This window comes from Lemur catta, chromosome 6, assembly GCF_020740605.2.
Source record: "Lemur catta isolate mLemCat1 chromosome 6, mLemCat1.pri, whole genome shotgun sequence".
In the NCBI taxonomy this organism is placed as follows: domain Eukaryota; kingdom Metazoa; phylum Chordata; class Mammalia; order Primates; family Lemuridae; genus Lemur; species Lemur catta.
The window spans coordinates 7021694-7040634 of record NC_059133.1 but is presented as its reverse complement, the minus strand read 5'-3'; the positions used below and the strand labels follow the sequence as shown (position 1 = coordinate 7040634).

At 51.6% G+C, this 18941-nt stretch overlaps 1 protein-coding gene across 2 annotated transcripts in view; it reads right to left on the bottom strand.

Moving 5' to 3' along the window:
- RANGAP1 (Ran GTPase activating protein 1) overlaps positions 1-18722 on the bottom strand; it is a 29992-nt gene extending 11270 nt beyond the window's left edge. Inside the window, exons 1-6 of one of the 2 annotated variants that reach the window (XM_045554824.1) lie at positions 18529-18722; positions 14757-14899; positions 8626-8753; positions 7605-7664; positions 5157-5336; positions 2326-2460 (exon numbers count right to left, since the gene is read on the bottom strand). In XM_045554824.1, the coding sequence (XP_045410780.1) occupies positions 2326-2460; positions 5157-5336; positions 7605-7664; positions 8626-8753; positions 14757-14868 (615 nt within the window). In that variant the 5' untranslated portion in view covers positions 14869-14899; positions 18529-18722. Of the gene's footprint in view, positions 1-2325; positions 2461-5156; positions 5337-7604; positions 7665-8625; positions 8754-14756; positions 14900-17721; positions 17875-18528 lie in introns of those variants that run through there. The other variant, XM_045554823.1, reaches the window with a different exon arrangement.
- Between the last annotated feature and the right edge of the window lie 219 nt (positions 18723-18941).

The window sequence follows — 18941 nt, the reverse complement described above, 5'->3', positions numbered from 1 at the left end:
AGGGGCAGCACAGAGAGTGGAGAGATGGGCCCCCAGGTGCCAGTTGACATCCAGCAGGCAGGAGAGCAATGCCACACACCAGACACAGGGAGGGGCTGCTGTCAGCACAGCTTGTCTGTGGGACTCTTGGGCATAAACTGCCAAGCATGCTCTTGGGCATGGCTGCATGTGGTCCTCCCCACCACCTCAGGAGGGAGCCCCACGTGGGATATGATCCACCCATGACTAGGGATCAGAGAGGCTAACTGACTTGCCCAGAGTGACACAGCTCTGAAGTAGGAGGCCTAGAGGACACCTTAGTCTGGTGTCCTCTGCACTGTGGGACCCCTGGGCTCTGGCGGGTACTTAGTCACAGCCCTTCTCTGGATGATGCAGCTCCACTTGACCTTTCCTGCTCAGGGCCCTCCTACTCTAGCTCCACAACGTAACCGGCACTTCACATGCCACATCCTATTTCAGGGGTGAGGAGTGTATTATTCCCTAAGCCATCTGGTCCTTTTTTATCCTAGTCTTTTGACACCTTATTCCCTCTATCTGGAACATTTTGTCTCCTTATTTGTCAGCATTTTCTTCATAAGCTAACTCACATGCATTCTACAGCTCTCATTTTGGACACTTCCTCCTCCAGGACAGCTTCCTGGATTTCTCCAGCAAAGTCCAGGGCTCCCCTGTGCCCCTGGAGCCCCTGGTCCCTCCTTATCATGGTGTCCCCTACCCTGGAGTACCGAAGCACATTCTCGTCTGCACCAGCTTGAGCTCTCGAGGTTAGGCCGTGTGCCAGGCTCCACTGCCACCCAGGGTTGACCACAGCCCTGGCCAGGGCACCTCCCTGCTGTCCCCGGGTACTCCACACAGCATTGGGGATTGGAGGGGCTTACAAATAAATACAGGACAACCTAGGTACATTCCGAGTCAAGGCTTCTTAGTTTTCTGTGCCATGGGCATTTTGGGCAGTCTGGTAAAGCTCTGGGCCCCCACCTCAGAAAAATGTTTTTAAATTTTGAGATATATTATACAGAATTACAAAGGAAATCAATTCTATTGGAACAACTGTCAAAACACTTACAAAAATACCCCAAATGTGCGCTGTAGTAAGGTACGAACTTCATTAATGCACTGAATAGCAAGATCTAGGGGCAGGTCTACTATTAGTATGACTTTGACCTGGTAAGAAACAAATATTTCTATATATCTGCAATCCGCAACAACTATAACTTGATATGAACCATCTGTGGTTTCCACTGGTGACAAAGTATAGGAATTTCTAATGCTACTGAGGTTCACGGTCTACACTCATAATCGAAGGTCATACCACATATAGCTACCTCAGGGATGATAATGATGCAATTTTCCCCCCAGCCACGTCCACAGACCCCCTAAATTCTATCTACAGACTGGGGGATCCTACAGACTCCAGCTTAAGAACCCCATTCTAAGCACCCCAGAGGACACTGTATGAACGTCAGCACAACCACAGTGCACCCCATTCCCAGTGCACTGTGGCCGGCAGGCCAAGGGAAGGGGGCACCCAGGGAGAGCAACTAGTGCCCCTCTATCTCCCAGATGGCAGGAGCTGTCCCGCAGCCAGGGGCCCAGCAAGACATGAGGCAGGTCTCTGCCACATCCACTGCCCACTGTGGTGGGGGAGGCACCTGTAAAGGCAGCGTCTGTGGCAGGGAGGCCACTCCATGCAGCAGCACTGTGGGTGCCACTCTGGCCTGAGCATGGTCAATGCCGCTAGAACACTGTTTGCTGAAGAAAACATTTAAATTAAGAGGACGACAGATCCCAAAGTTCCTAGTCCTGTGGGGGACAGGTGTGGCCTTCTCCTGGCGGTGAGTGGGGACTCAGCAGTGTCCTGAGAGAATGGGGAGAGGAGTGGGGGGGGGGACACGGAAGGGGGAGGTCACCTGAGATTACCTTGTCTGGTACCAGAGCCCTGATGCTGCTCTTGCCTGTCTCCCTGTCTCAGGAAGTTGGAAACGTTCCTTCTCCATGCCCCACGCCTAGGGGCTATGCCAGGCTACCATGAGCTCCCCTGCCATCTTACACCACCTCCTCCGTGCCTGGCACACGGCCCTCCCTGATCAGAGCAGCCTGCCCTGCCCAAAGCCTCATGGGCACCTGCCATGACACACCTGAGGGGCGGATCATGTGCCTTCCCAGACACACACGATGGGAATTCTGGCCCACTTTAGCATAAGCTAATGGGCTCAGACAGGGAAAGCGACTCTCCCCAGGTTACTAGGCTAAGCGCCACTATCAACCCCTTAACCCAAGTGTGCCTCAGGGCCTGGTGGGGCAGGATGGACAGAAACCACTCACCCCAAAAGCTTCTGCCAAGGCAGTGGCTCCATCGTTCTCCAAACGGTTTCTGCCAGCAACAAAGACCTTCAGGGCCAGCGGCTTGCCTTGGGCACTAGATTTCTGGTGACACTCAGTCAGAGCCTCAGCCAGGATCTGTGGAGAAAGGATGGTGGCCCAGGCCATGGGCAGGAGGCCCCTCTCCCAGCAGGGTGGCCACTGTCTCTGAACTGCTCAACATCCCACACCACCCCCCAGTGCAGGGTAGAGGGACAGAACTGCTAATAGCACAATGGTCGCACCGTACACATGCCTAGCACTTTATGTGTCCAGCTTGTACATCTACTACTTTGTGTGTCACACGTGTTAGCCTGTGGGGTTTAGCTTCACTTTAGACAGGAAGACTGAGGGAGGGGAAAGAATGACACTGAGCGGACCGACAAGAAGCCAGGTCCAGGGGAGGGCTCCCTGCTCAGCTCACTTCACTGTCACAAGCCCTCTGCTAGGTGGGAATGGCACGATTCTCGTTTTCGAGCTAAAGAAACTCAGGTTCTGAAAGGAACAGAAATTTTCTTATGGTCACCAAGCAAGTGGCAGACTCTGAACCAGAAACCACATCTTCCAGCTTCTCTTCCACACTCCACAATGCCCAAGGGAGCTGGCCATGGCGACAGCAGCCCAGATGCACCCATCTGCTACATGCCGTGCCCAGGCACAGCAAGGCTCACCTAAACCCAGCCTGGCCTGTCCTTGGTGTAGTGCCAGTAGGTGGCCTATACTCTGGTTACCCCAATAGGCATTTAAAAATGTGACTAGCTGGCAGGAATCAGCCCACAGTAAATGTGACATAAAGGATTCAGAAGCAACTGCACGTAGGAGAGAAACAGCATTTACAGAACACCCACTGGGTCCTGAGAGCTCTCAGCAAGGCACTTTTGCGCTTTCTCGGTTCAACCTCAAAACCAGCCTGACAGGTGGTGTCGGCCTTGCTTTACAAACGAGGATGTTGAGGCACAGAGAGGCAAATTAATTGGCCAAGGTCACACAGCACTGCGAATGGCAGGTGGGTTGGTCTCACTCCTGACATGAGACTGTACACAGCTGGCCTTGAGGATTACCTGGATGACACCTGCCCAAACCCACAGTGGCAATGGTGGGTCACACATATGCTCAAGGTAAAGGCATCAAAGTTCTGCTGTGGACCAGCCTCTGAGGAATCTTCTCAGAGGGGGCAACCAACTGCGCTAGCTCATCCCCATTCCCCCTGGCTCCTCTCTGAGGCCACCACGGTGAGAGCCTTAGCGCCTGCAGTTCAGCGTGGGAGCAGATTCAGGTCTGGAGGGTTCCCAAGCACAGAGCCATACCTTATTCCCTCTGGATCCTCTGGGCCCTCGCATTGCCATGGCACATGGACCTCACTTAATACATGCTGCCTGGAAGGAACAGATTCTAAAGGACCTGCAGGCCTTGGTCACACACTCACATCCTGCTGCCTGGAGCTCCCAAGAGGTGCAGGTCAGCAAGGCCGGTACCCAGAGGTCCAAGCCAATCAGTGGTGAGGGAGGCAGCAGGGCACTAGAAGCCTCCAGAGTGAGCAGGTCTGTCAGAGAGGACTCCTGGCTCTGGGCTTCAAAACTCTGATTCCCCACGTCATCCCACTGCAAGTGTAGGGCAGGCCAGACAAGCACTGGTCACCCAGGGAAGTTCACTGAGCCTGTTTCCCGGCACTGCTGGGCGGCAGGGGTGAGGTGATGGAAGGAAGAGTGAAGCGTTCTGCAAGAAAGCGTCTCCGGCTCTCCCAGCACCTTCCCCCAGTCTAGGTTGGGCTGTACCTGTCTTCTGTGCCAATGCAACATTTTTATGATACCTGCACACAGGGACAGCTTACCGCCCCATTGGACCAGGGGGTGCCGGCTAAGACAGGCACAAAGCCTGCCCCTGCTCGCACCCTCAGCTCCTCAGCCTGGGCCTCTGTAGGCCTCACAACTCCCTGTGCCACTCTGAACAGGGCCTTGTGGGTGAAGGCTCAGAACCCACATCGTCCCACACTAACTCTGTGACCCACTCAACTCCACCTCTCCAAGCCCAAGTTTACTCACGTGGGAAAGGGGAAAGGTACCATCCACCTTTCAGTGTGGTGGGGAAGTTAAGGCAATGTATATGACACAGCTTCAAAAACATGCCCCAATTGCTATGAGTTTGTGTCCGGCCCTTTCCTCCCCTTGGTGAGAATGTGTGAGTGTGGAGGGCGGGGTGCAGACTGGCACCCAGTGTTTCTCAACTCCGGGTCTAAAGGAGTCAGGATGGACCTAGCAGAGAAAGACCAGGGCTGGTCTCCCTCGGTGCAGGTTCTCGGAAGCAAAGAAACTCCATCCTTCCCTGACCAGCATGACTTGCTGGCAGGACAGGGGCAGCACTCTGGGCAAGGCCCTGTCCAGGAATAAAGGTGGCTGTGACTGTGCCTCCTTGAGCAACATGTTCCCCTTTCTGTGCTGCCTCCTCTGCCTATGTGCCAGGCCTCGCCCTGGCCCTGCCAGCTGCTGTGAAGGGACAGTAGGTGTAGGATGCCCCGAGCTCTCTGTTCTGCAGAGCCAGCATGTTGGAGCAGGTATGCAGCAATACTGACTCCGCATTGCCAAGCTAACACAAGGATGTGGGATGGTTGCTTGGCAACCCCACCCTCTCGGACTCCTCCCCACTGGCCAGCTGCTGCTTTAGAGGCCTTTCCCTTTTGAAAATGACGGGCTGACCGTCCAGACAGTGGTGGCTGAGGGCTGAAGCACACACTTCAGACGGACGTGGATATAGCTGGGGACTCAACAGGGAGGGAAAAGAGGGGCCACCACACCCACCTTGCCACCGCCGATGCCCATGCCACAGTTGTTGAGCTTGAGCTCGTGCAGGGTGAAGCAGGCTGAGCTTTTGAGCAGTGCCTCGAAGCCTTGCACACCATCGGGCCCGAACGCGTTGTCACTCAGATCCAGCTCCACCAGCTGGGCCCCAGCTGTGATGAGTCCCTCCCCTAGAGAGATCTGGGCACAGAGGGAGCTCATGTCAGATTCAGACGCCCAGCAGATGCTGCTTCTGCGCCAGGCCCAGCCCTGCCTTCAGGGGCCACCCAGGCTAGTGGGGAACTGGCACAGACAGACCATTCCAGTACAGACTTTTCCTTATTATACACCCAAGACTGGAAACCCTGTGGAGGGCTCCTAACTCAGCCGGGAAGTGGGGCTTGTGCATGCATGGGGTGGTCTGGGAAGGCTCCCTATAGGAGGTGGCATTTGAGCTCAGTCTGGATGAGAATCAGCCAGTGAATATAAAAACATTTCAGGCAGCTGAAAAACATGAGCAGAGAGACATAAGCACGATGCAGCAGGCTGTGTGCCTGGGGCGCAGCCAGTGGACTGTACAAAGGCTGAGGCATGGGCATTGGCTAGAAGGGAAGTGAGGGGTCAACTTAGGTAAGATGCACGGGCATCTCTAGAACCTTGACCACTGGGCCAAGAACTGTGAACCTGAGCCTGAGAAAACAGGCTTTGAGATGGCTGAGGGACATGTGAGGCAGCAACACAGGCAACAGAGACGGGGCCTCCTGGCCAGTGTGGCTGAGTCCGGTCACAGAGTGGGGGACCTGCAGACAGCGGGGGGTCCTGGATGTGTGGGAGGACAGGGAAGCACCACAAATGCCTCCAGGGTTTCTGGTGGCAACTGGGCAGACAGAGGTGGCTATCTCCAAGCCACAACTGCAGACCAGATTTGGTAGGAGGGTGCTGAGCGTTCCTAGGAACCTACTGGGCTGGGGATACCTACACGCCCCATTTCCCCCGAGGAAAAATAGAGAGAGCCAAAGAGGTGGCTCTGACAGAGACTGGGGACAGAACTGAGGCTAGGCAGGTGGTTTCTGGGCACAGGAATGCAGGAAGGGAGACACTGTGCCCTCGCCCAGGCCATGAGATGGTACCAGAGGCAGTGTCCACTGCTCTCCCGCCACACAATAACGAAGGCAGGATGCTCTCTGCCACCCTGCCCACAGAAGGCCCAGCCCTGGCCATGTGGCCCTGACTGGCTTCCAGCCCCAAGCAGCCAAAGCGTCTCACACACTGTGCCCTCCACCACCTTCCCTGCACTTCATGCCATCCCAACTCCAGGTTCTCTTATCCCCCTCTCTTAAGACTCATTCTCATCACTGGGAATAAGGAGATAAAGATATCTTCTCAAAGCCCGAGGAAATTAAACGCTAACATTTAAGTAAAACAACTTGCATAGTGAGAGACTCACAGCAAGTATGTAAAGGAAAGTTGCTTCACCCTCTTTTTTAACTTGAAATCCTTTACTTACAACCACCCAGATGAATTTACTTAACCCACATTCTAAATCCTAGCCTCATCTGTTCTTGCCTGCTCTTCACCAACTTGCCCTCCACCTGCTCTGAGGGCTTCCTCAATCCCCATAGGGAGCCTCCCTCGGGACTAGTACAGACCTGCACACCCAGTGACCCCGAGGTATCTGCTGGGCTGAAGCTCTTTACAAGTGGGGTTGGCATACCGGCATCTCTAGAACCTCCATGCTGGCCAGATGAATGAAGGCCTGAGAAAGAGGCCTGGAACAGCCATAGTGAGGGACTCGATGACATCGATGAGCACACTGATTGTCACCCCAGATGCTGCACCCTGAGGGGCTGTCAGGTGCCGGGCCCCAGGCCAAGAGGTACACTTGAGAGGCTCAGGCAAGCCGTGTTCTATTCTGCATGACACCCCCTCCACACATGCACTCAGGGCAGGAACATGACCCAAGCTAGTCTGAGCCCCCAGAATGGGGAAAGGGGACATGGAGGCAGAAGGAAGCCACCGATGACAGGACCCAAAGCAAAAGGAGTGATATGGAGAAAGAAAGTGGCCAGAGAGGGACAGCGACTTGTGCAGCCAGAGGTCATGAGGGGCAGGACTGCAGGGTGCAGGGAGGTGGTACCGGGAAAGCAAGGGCAATCTTGTCACATTGGCAGTAAAATCCACGGTGAGCCAAACCACGCAGCTCAGCAGGAGCCCAGGGACCCTTGGTCTCAGCTCTACATTCTCCCATCCAAGTCCTCACCCTGCGGCTCCCTCCCGTTATCTCCACGCGCCCAGCCACACCTCTGGCAGGACACAGGGCACATGCCGGGCTTTCCTGGCTTCCACGTCAGCCTCTCAGTCACCCACAGGGTTATCTTAGTGTTCAGAAAGAACAAGGTATGAGAAAAAGTCCTGGGAATTGCCGAGGGGTCCCTGTGCCTGGGGGAGGTGAGAAGCTTGTTCACTTACCAGGGCTGGTGGGATCTCGGACCGCAGCCTCCCCGTGAACATGTCACTCCAGTGGCATCGCTGTGGCAGGAGCAGGAACAGAGGAGTTATCTGGAGAAAGACTCTCAGAGGCAGCCTAAAGTGAAGCCCTGTGGGCAGCACTTCATCCTGGTGACTTAGACTCCCCCAACAGTATGCGACTTCTCAATTTGGGCTTTGTCAGCAAAAAGCTGGACCCATTTTGACTGAAGCTGATAGGGGACCTGGAGGCCTGTCCTCAAGACAAGCAGCCCCCAAGGGCCATGAGGGGCTCAGCAGTAGTGTCAAGAAAACTCCTATCTGTCCAATCTTCTGGATGGACATGTGATGCAATTTTGGGTAACAGAGAACATGAAAGTAAATAATATGGGACTGGGACTTGATAGGCATGGTGGTGCATGCCTGTAGTCCCAGCTACTCAGGTGGCTAAGGCAGGAGGATGGTTTGAGCCCAGGAGTTTGAGGCTCCAGTGAGCTATGATGATGCCACTGCACTCTAGCCTGGGCGACAGACCCTGTCTGTAAAGCAAAATAAAAATTTAAAAAACCAAAAAACAACTTGGGCTTCAGCATCAAGGAAGTTATTCTTTTTCAGGTGTCTTTTCAACTCTCTGGCCACTTCTAGAAGACGGCCAGCCTGAGGCTGTGGGCTTGCCCCCTCACCATTTCTGGCCCACTTGCCTTTTTAATAAAGGGATAGCAGGCCCTAGGCTCAGAGCCTTTAGGGGGCAACAGCATCAAATTAGAATTCAATAACACCATTTTATTTCCTTTATTGTAAGCGATGCCAGTGTTTCATTTATAGAAGTGATGTTTGTTTTGAAATCACATAAAAGTTAGCTGACGTAAAGAAAGTATTAGGGGCTGGGCATGGTGGCTTATGCTTGTAACCCAGCACAGGGGCACCTTGAGGGTCTGGACACAGGTCAGGGTTGTGGTGGTGTCAGCAGAAGTTTGTCCAAAGCAGCCTGGGCTTGCTAGCCCGCTAGCCCTGCAGATCTCACCTTCAACTCTGACTTCTTCTCTAAGGCCTTGGCGATGACCCTCGCTGCTTCGACGCCCACTGTGTTGCCCTCCAGGCGCAGAGCCTCCAAGCCATCAAAGTCTTCAATCTCTTTAATCACATCTTTAGCTGCCAGGGACCAAAGAACAGAAACTTAGGCTTTGGGAGTTATGAACGGCTAAGACAGGAGAGAGCTGAGCAACCACCTTGTCACTCAATAGTTACGGTGCACCTACCACATGCAGAGCCCTGGCTTACATAGGAGAAACAGACTGGCTCACAGTCTAGCAGGGGACAGAGCTACACAGACAATTCCTCTGTAATCAGTGATCAGTGTTAACACAAGGCATGTATATTTGTTTTTTTTTTTTAAACAGAGTCTCACTCTCTTGCCTGGGCTAGAGTGCCATGGCGTCAGCCTAGCTCACAGCAACCTCAAACTCCTGGGCTCAAGCTATCCTCCTGCCTCAGCCTCCCAGGTACCTGGGACTACAGGCACGCACCACCATGCCCGGCTAATTTTTTCTATTTTTAGTTTTTTGGCTAATTTCTTTCTATTTTTAGGAGAGACAGGGTCTCGCTCTTGCTCAGGTTGGTCTTGAACTCCTGAGCTCAAGTAATCCTCCTGCCTCGGCTTCCCAGAGGGCTAGGATTACAGGCATGAGCAACGACACCTGGCCATATATTTGGTTTCCTGAAAAAAATTTTTACAAACTCAGAAGTTCTTACTAATGGACATGTATATTTGATTAGGAGTATCCAATGTAGATTTAAAAATAATAAGATTTAGAAAATAAGAAAAAAAACAAGGCATGTATAAAATCTTTTCCCTTGGCAGCCAAGGTAAAAGAGCAACTTAGCTGCTTGGAGCAAAGAAGACTTCACCACGTGGGTGGTATTTGTATCACCTCCAAGCATGGGCTGCATACCAGGCCATCAGGGAAACAGCATGCCAGTCAGAGGGCTGGCAGGCACGCTGGCACAAAGGCCCTCATTGTTAAATGATTCAGGTGGGGGGGGGGTTTGTTCATTACTGTACCATTTCATTATGATGAAAAATTCCAAACCACCTAAACATCCACTGAGAGAGGACAGGTTAATTCACTGTGGTATATTATATAAATAGTTACAAAATGCCATTATGAATGGTGACACAGGTGTTTTTTCAACTTGGAAAATATTCACGTTATCATGATAAGTGAAAAATGAGGTTATCCAACAGTGTGTGGTCTGATCACACTTTTATAAATGTATGTATTAGGCTGGGTGCAGTGGCTTATGCCTGTAATCCCAGCACTTTGGGAGGCCAAGAGTTCGAGATCAGCCTTGGCAACAGCAAGACCTCAGCTCTATAAAAAACTAAAAAAAATTAGCCACACATGGTGGCTTCTGCCTATAGTCCAGCTATTCAGGAGGCTGAGGCAGGAGGATCACTTGAGCCCAGGACTCAGAGGTTGCAGTGAACTATGATGACGCCACTGCACTCTACCTGACTCTGTCTCAAAAAATATATATAGGGCCGGGCGTGGTGGCTCACGCCTGTAATCCTAGCACTCTGGGAGGCCGAGGCGGGTGGATCGCTCGAGGTCAGGAGTTCGAGACCAGCCTGAGCGAGACCCCGTCTCTACTAAAAATAGAAAGAAATTATCTGGCCAACTAAAAATATATATACAAAAAATTAGCCGGGCATGGTGGCGGTACATGCCTGTAGTCCCAGCTACTCGGGAGGCTGAAGCAGGAGGATTGCTTGAGCCCAGGAGTTTGAAGTTGCTGTGAACTAGGCTGACGCCACGGCACTCACTCTAGCCCAGGCAACAAAGTGAGACTCTGTCTCAAAAAAAAAAAAAAAAAAAAAAAAAAAAAAAAAAAAATATATATATATATATATATATATATATATAAAGCAGCTTTTAAAGGATCCATAATATAATCCAAATTTTTTTTAAAAAACAACTCGGCTATGTTTAGAAAGAAAAAAAAACCACAATGCACTAGAAAGAAAATGTACCAAAATTAATAGTAATTATATCCCTAGGCTATATGATAATGAGGATATTTTTTTTTCTTCTTTGAATGTTTCTGTACTTTATAAAATTAATGAACATGCATTAATTTTATAATCTGAACAAAACAAAACAAAACAAGTTACATGAAATAAAAAAAAATGTAGTCTGGCTGGCATAGGTTGGAGCAGGGTCACGTGGTAGGGAAGAGAAAGGGATGGGTATGGGAGATAAAATTTGAACTTGAGCTTCTGGCTATGAAGGTCACAGGCAGTCTTGAGAAAGGCTGGGACTTACAACCCATAATGGGCTTCCTAAGAAGCTGCTGGAGGTGGCAGGTGGAGGAGAGCCTTCGTGCACACCTACCACCCTGTCCCCAGCACTGCAGTATTCCCGCCTCAAAAACCCCTGCCTAACCTCCCCAGCCAGCAAATACCTCCACTCCCAAAGGCATCGCATGCCCTGGATTTCTCAGGTGTAGGCTGCTACAATTTTACACATGTTTAAATGATTACTTACTCACTACATGGTAACTCTATTAATACCATTCTTCCTCACTTGTGACCTAATGAGGTCCATGAGAAAAGGGATTCCCTCTGCCTTTGCTCACCACTACATCCCCCCAGAGACGAGAACATAACACTAACATGTGCGCTTCACATACATTAACTGATATATTCCCTACCACATTTAATAACATAGTCACTATCACATATGTTTTTACAACTCAGTAAAGTGAGCGACTGAGATGATAGGCAAATGCCTACCAAGGACACACAGCTAGAAAGTGGTGACTGACATTTATTTTCCATTTCTCATTTCAAGACAAGAAAGGTTAGACAGGTATGAACCTCCTATTTTCTGGGAGGGGAAGCTGAGATGTCAAGGAATGAAGCCAACTCTGCTCAGGAGTTCTGAGAAAATGGCAGAGCCAGGCTTCAGATTGATTTTCCAAAACTGAGCGAGCCTATGTGGTCCTCCCCAAACCCTCAATTCTCTGCACAGCCATGGCTTTTATGCAGCCCCCAGCAGAGTAACCCCTTAAACTCACCCAGGAAAGCAGACCCAACCTTCTTGGGTGACCACTCTGGAACTGCATCTCCAGGGCCCCAGTGTCCTAAGCCTTCTCTGCAACTGGCACCCAGGGCAAGGGCTGAGATGACCTCTCTGCCCTTTGGAAGTGTCACTCCAAAAAGAAGCCCCATCCAACATCTGTGGACTGGCCAGATCAGTGAGGAGGAGAGGCTGCTCCAGGGAATGCTCACACAGTCCAGGACCCAAGGAGAGACTTAACTTATGCTGCGCGAGTGACACAAGTACACAGATACGTACGTAATATGATCTCAGAAAATCACAAGCACAGACCAAGCTTGGAAGGAAATGCACCAAAATGGGAAAAGCAGACTTGGAAGGGAGTGAGGGTCACAAGTGGGCTTGCCTCTCCCCTTGGCTTTCAATCCAAACAGAGTTTTTTGGTTTTTTTGAGACAGAGTCTTGCTCTGTTGGGCTAAAGTGCTGTGGCGTCAGCTTAGCTCACAGCAACCTGGGCTCAAGAGATCCTCCTGCCTCAGCCTCCAGAGTAGCTGGGACTACAGGTGTGCACCACCACCTAGCTAATTTTTTATATTTTTAGTTGTCCAGCTAATTTCTTTCAATATTTTTTAGTACAGAAGGGGTCTCGCTCTTGCTGAGTCTGGTCTCGAACTCCTGACCTCAAGCAATCCTCCTGCCTTGATTCCCAGAATGCTAGGATTACAGTTGTGAGCCGCCACGCCTGGCCCCAAATAGAGTTCTGCATAAATGCAAAACACCATTCCTCATATAATAGGTCAGAGATGGGCCTCAGTCACCCCTGAATAACCAATTGTCATGAGGCTGTATGATAGGACTTTCCCTTTCCAGCCTCTACTACCTCAGAGTAAGAAGTTTGGGATGTTTGTTACTCTGCCACATAAAGCAGAAAGGCCTTTCTTTGGTCCTTAAATGACTTATTGGGGAGCAAAAGGGGCCTTGTCCTAATCGTCAGTTCAGTGGCCTCCTCGCATACCGCTCACTCCCAGCCAGAACAGTCTCCTGAGCCCACAGTCAGGCCTCCAGGCTCCGTGGCGCAGCATGAGAGGGCTTGTGTCTTGGGCTCCCTACAGGATGCTGACTTCCTTTATCCCCAGCCCACCGTGTGTCTCAACTCCTGTGCCTCACTCACATGGTTCTCCCTGCCTGCTGTGCCATTTCTCCTTCAAATCACCCTTTAAGGATAATTCAAATACCACCTCATCCATGGTGACTTCCTGGGCCCTCCGAAGCTAAGAGTGATCCCTCTCTTGCCTTACTTCCTAGAGCCTTGTGTTCACCTGCTTTGTTAGAGTACATTTACATTTTGCCTGCTGTTACTTATCTGGGTACCTCATTCCTATTCCAGATTCGGTGCTCCTTACAGGCTGGATAAGCTGGGCACCCCTGGTGACCTACAAAATGGGAGACACCATGTCTCACCTGTGCTATTGAAGTGAAGTCCCTGCACAGATTTTAGAGCCAGACAAACCTGAGTTCAAACCCAGCTCCACTACTTATTTTTTTTTTACCATTTTAAGTACATAGCTTGATCAACTTTTCACATAGTTGATTAACCACCATTACAAGCAAGGAACAAAACACATTTCTATCACCCCAAAAAGTACCTTATATCCCTTTGCAGTCAGTCCCCTCCCTTCATCCCCAGTGAACCTCTGATCGAAATTTTGTTCCTACAGTTTTGCTTTTTCCAGAGTGTCATATAAATGGAATCATATAGCATATGGCCTTTTTTTTTTTTTTTTTGAGACAGGGTCTCACTGTGTTGCCCAGGCTGCGGTGCAGTGGCATCATCATAGCTCAGTATAACCTCAAACTCCTGGGCTCAAGGGATCCTCCTGCCCAGCTCCACTACTTAAAGCTATGCCTTTAGGCAAGTCATATCACCTCTCTAAGACTCAATTTTCCAATCTGCAAAATGGAGATAAAACCTATCTGAAGGGATTTTGTGAAGATAAACTGAGATACTATTTGTATGGCACTTAACAACCTTGCCTGACACAGTGTTAAAACCAAATCCATGTTGACTGAATTGAGCTCAATGTCTAATCAGAAGCACAGAACAGGGATTTAGCTGGACCTCTGTTAAAATCCTGGCCCTGATATTTACCAGATGTGTGAACTCCGGCAAGTTACTTAAGTCTCCTAAGTCCTTTTCCCTCATTTATAAAACAGTAACATTCTCACCTACCGCCCACAGGAATGATGTGAGGATCAAAAGTAGCAAAAGCACAGGGGGGACCTCCATACACATTAAGGCCCTATAGAGATGTCAGGAATGCACGTCACCACGCGCCCAGCAACCCAAGGACTCAGCAGTCTCTGACCCAGGGGCGGGGAGCAAGGCTGCCTGCACAGCATGACAACCAGGCAAGTCCAGACCAGTTTCCCTGGTTGGGCCAGAACCCCAAGAGGCCTTACAAGTACTGATGTGGGTGCCTGCACTGCTAGATGCTAGAGGATTCAGGGTTGGTCAGTGCCAGCCAAGCCTTGGCCAGGGATGAAAACACAGGGTCTGCTTTCTGGTTCCCAGTTCTCTGTGGTCCCAGCCCCTGTACACACAGAAGCATCCATCCCTCTCCCAGGGGCATCTAGTTGCATAGACCAGCACCTCCCAAGAGGGTCCTAGATTGTTGTTTTACTGCAGCCCCACAAGGGCCTCAGGTCTGGGACAGGCAGCAGATACTCCCAGACTCACCTGGGATGATGGGGGTAAAGCTGGGGTAAGAAGAACACCAGATCTGAAGTCAAACATCACGGGCTATACCTTGGGACTGCGGCTAACTGTGGCCCTTCATTACCTACTATCCCCTCCTTCTGAGAGATAAAGGGACCATGCACAAAGGGATGCCCACTGCAAACACACAGAGCAGCAGAGAAGCTCGTGGGTGAATGATCTCTGAGCGTCATTGTTAGTATGGGCCCAGCGATACCTCTCAGAGCTCCTAGGACAAATAATGGAGACAACATAGCTAAAAGAACCTAAGAACTAGTAAGTGTTCACCACACTCCCTTTCTTCCCCTAAACAAACCAGTGCAGGAACACCCAGGAACTTACCATCTTCCGCAGTGTTGAGTTTGAGGCTCTTGCCCTTGAAACTCAGTTGTCCCCCCGCCACCTGGGTTTTGGCCAGTGTCTCTGCCAGCTTGGCAATGTCTTCGGAGGCCATGTTAGTCACAATGGTGGGCTCCCCTGGAGATCTGCAAATTGAGGAGGCCAAAGTTGCGTTAAGAGAGAGGAGTCTCGGAGTCAGTGGCCCTTTCCTAGACCAGCTACTTGGCTTGGCCTGGTCAAGCCTTAGGAGGCTAAAACTATGGAGTTCCATCCATCGACCTTGGAAGAGTCATCTTGGAGTCAGGCCGGTCCAGAGCCCCACATGCCGCTGGGCCTGAACCGAGAGCTAGCCTGGGCCTGGGCACTCGATAACTCTGAGGTCCTGAGCTGCCACTGCTGCCCATGCCCTCAGCTCTGCGGCAATGTGAGTGCCAATGATGCATGTGGGCTGCTGCGCTGGGCTGACACCAGGCATGGAACTGTTCCCCGAGTTAAGAAGGGACAAAAATGCTGTCAAGACCCACATGCTCCAGAGCCAATGGCTGAAACCACAAAGGTGCTACATTTACCCCAAGAAGAGGTAGATGCTACGGGGCAGTGGGAGCCAATGGGGCCTGAACCAGCCAGAAGAGGCCAGCTCTTGCAGAGGTGAACAGACACACACGCACTTTGCCTCCTGGAGCCCAGGCTGTCCCCAGAAGCTGCTAAAAACCAAGGTTTGAAATATGGAGGAACCCAGAAAGGAGAGGAACCCCAGTCTTGCTTGCCACCCATAGCATGGCCCACTCCAGCTGATTTCCTGGAAGGAGCCGGAGACACCCCAATGGGGGCCCTCCTAATTGTCCCTGTGGACTTTTACACCAGAACTGTGTCCGGCATGCGTACAGCCTTTGAGGTCTCTACTGTGCAGATCATTCCTTATTTTGTTCTTTCTTTCCAGCATGACTTAAAGGTTTTTCAATTAGGAAAACTCTCCATGTAATTAATATGTTAAGCAACTTTTCTTTTAAATCTACTTAGAACTGCCATGGTTCTTATTGAAATTGTACATAATTAAAGCCTTTCCCTTACTCTCCAAAAAAAAAAAAAAAAAAAAAAAACAGAGAGTCTCCTGGGGCCCCTGGTAGTATGGGCAGGGTAGGACTTCAGCTATCTCAGGAGCCTGACCCCCTCCCCGCCTTGCTATGAAGACCCCAGAACTAAACCACTGGGAGAAATGAAAACAGCGTTGGAGAAAGAACAGTTCCAGAAAGGTGGAGGAGACAGTAAGAAAGCAGAAAAGTCATGTTTTAGCCTACAAAGATTTACCACCTTACTACAAATCCTCCTCTACCAAACTGTCCCAGCTGGGACACCCAGCAAAACCATGTGAATTGCCCATTTTCTGGACTACCCAGTGAATGGCAGTCAAGTCCCAAACCAATCGCTACAAAGAGTCTACCCCAAGCACACACCCGCCTGATCATCTTGGCTACTCTCTGTCTGAGGGTCCCATTCTTCAAACAGGACATAGATGGCTACAGGATCCAGGTCATCCATGCCAAGGAATGCCCCACTGCCCACACTGGCATGGCTCTGGGGGTGGGGCACAGGGGTCAGCCCACTGCACATCTGATTTCAAACCTGGCCAGGAGACTGGGCAGACCATGGTGGCCTCTCAGGGTTGCTAGGAGACCAGACATCTCCACCATCACAATAGGTCAGGGACAGAGTTGCCTGAAAAAGTAGCTTCCAGCCTGGAGCTCAGCACAATGACAGAATGAACAGCTCCATTTCCCCTTTGGGGAAATGAAGGGAATGAAGGGAAACCAAGGAGGAGTAATATGGGGACAGAAGTAGGAGGTGCTAGCTGGGTGCGGTGGCTTGTGCCTGTAATCCTAGCACTCTGCGAGGCAGAGGCAGGAGGACTGCTTGAGGTCAGGGGTTCCAGACTAACCTGATCAAGAATGAGACTGTCTCTGCTAAAAATAAGAAATTAGCTGAGCATCCTGGCGGGCACCTATAGTCCCAGCTACTTGGGAGGCTGAGACAGAAGGATCACTTCAGCCCAGGAGTTTGAGGTTGCTATGAGCTAGGCTGATGCCATGGCACTCTAGCCCGAGCAACAGAGCGAGACTTTGTCTCAATAAATAAATAAATACATAAATTAATTAATTAATAATAATAATAAAAAAAGAAGAACCAGAAGGTGCTATCCAGAAGGCCTCCTCCCCCAATCCCCTCATCCTCAGATGTGGTTGTGGTAACCCCCATCCTCCCACACCTCCCAGGCTTTCTCTGGGCTCAGCCAGCCAGCTTCCCATCCCTTCTCTTTATCTTACCCCTTATCACCCTGGTTTGTCTATATCTGTTTGTCTTTGTCAATAAGCATGAATTATTATTCTGAGCAAGGCCTTCACTTATTCACTTGACAAGACATTTATTGAGTACTACTATGTGCTAGACAGGAGAACGCCAGTAAAGGAAACAATAATCCTGTCCTCTTGAAGCATGTGCTATAAATGAGATATTTAGTGTGTTAGACAGCGATAAAAATAGAGAAGGGGGTCAGTAGTTTTCTTTTGGAGGAGGTTGCAGTTTAAAGTAGAATGATTAGAGAGGACATTATTAGGAAAGAAGCAATTAAATAAAGACCTGAAGGATATGAGGGATTGGGCCATGCAGACATCTGGGGGAAGAGCATTCCTGCAAAGGGAACAGCAAATGGAAAGGCTCTTGTGGGGGAAATGGGACTGGAGCACAGACAGGAAACAAAAACAGAGGTAAGAGATGAGAAAAGAGAGTGAACAAGGACCATCTGAAGAACTGTGGCTTTCACTGTGAGTGACAAGGAGAGCCACTGTAGAGTTTCTAGCAGACAAGAGGTGTGATCTGACCTATGTTTTGACACCGTCACTCTATCTGTACGGGGCCTGACATTTAGAAGATGCTCAACAGAGTGACCGGATGAAAATGAATAAAAACTAACCAGAAACCCCACCAACTCTTGAAGTCCTGGGATGGGACAATTTGAGGCTAGAATAGTGGTGGTGGGGCTCCAGACGGACCAGGAACTCAGAACTTCTCAGCTGGAAGGGGGCCCATTCCTCAGTCTAGGACAGACAGAGATGCATAAACTCCCGCACCCTCGCTCACTTTAAAGACTAAGAAACCAGAGCACAGAGAGATGATTTGTCCAAGGTCAGCAAGGGTCAGCCGCATTGCAAAGACAAACGGTTAATACGGAAACGTCCTCTCCCTTCTCTGCAGCAGCGTCAGAGACTCCCTGAGGAGCACATCCACGCTCCTGCAAAGCGTCAGTGGTGACTCACACGGATCCCGGGGGCAGCGACGCCGGCCCTGGTCCCCGCGGGCGGGGACCTGTTGGGGGGCGGCGGCGGGGGGCGATGGACGCGCGAACACAGGCCGTCAATGACAGGCGGGAAGCGCCAGAGCCCCCGTCGGGGGCGTTCGGCCGACTAGCACCGCCTCCAGTTCACATCGATGCTAACATGAGACGCCACTGCTGGCAGCTGCAGGTTGGGCGGCCCGGAGGAGTCAGACGCCCCCTCTAGGCCTCAGTTTCCCCACCTGTGAAAAGGGCCAGCGCCGCCCAGCACCCCCACTCCCTCCGCCACCCCTCCGCGCTCGGCCGTTGAAGGCGCAGCGGAGGAGGCTGAGGGGGCGCGCAGAAGGCCCTCAGGGGCGCACACCTTCCTCGCCCAGGTGCAGGGCCGCTCCGCGTCCCCACCCCTAACCATGGCAGGTGACGGGGAAAGAAGGACCCTGACCCTACCGTAAACAGGCGGCGCCGTCGCGTGCGGCGACCCGAGCGCGCGCGTCCGCCCGGCGGGGCGGGAGCTGATTTCGGGTCCGGGTCAGGTCAGGTCGGGGTCGCCACCTCCGGGTCCGGCGGCCCAGATGCGCAGCCCTCCAGTCTGTCCGCTCGCGGGAGCTGCTCGTCGCCCGCGTCTCCCCCACCACCTGCTCCCCTCACGGCAGCAAATGATGGCGGAGGAGGAGGATTTTGAAAGCCGGCAGTTTCTTTCCTCTGATTTGATTTGTCAGAGGCCCCGGAGGGCCGGCCCGGCACGCACGCGCTGCCTGTCGGGTGCTGTAGTCCAGGGCGCCGCGCGGGCCGCCGCGGGGCGCGCTCCTCAGACTACCCGTCCTTGGCGCCCCGCGTCCGAGCGCCGCCAGCTCCCTGCG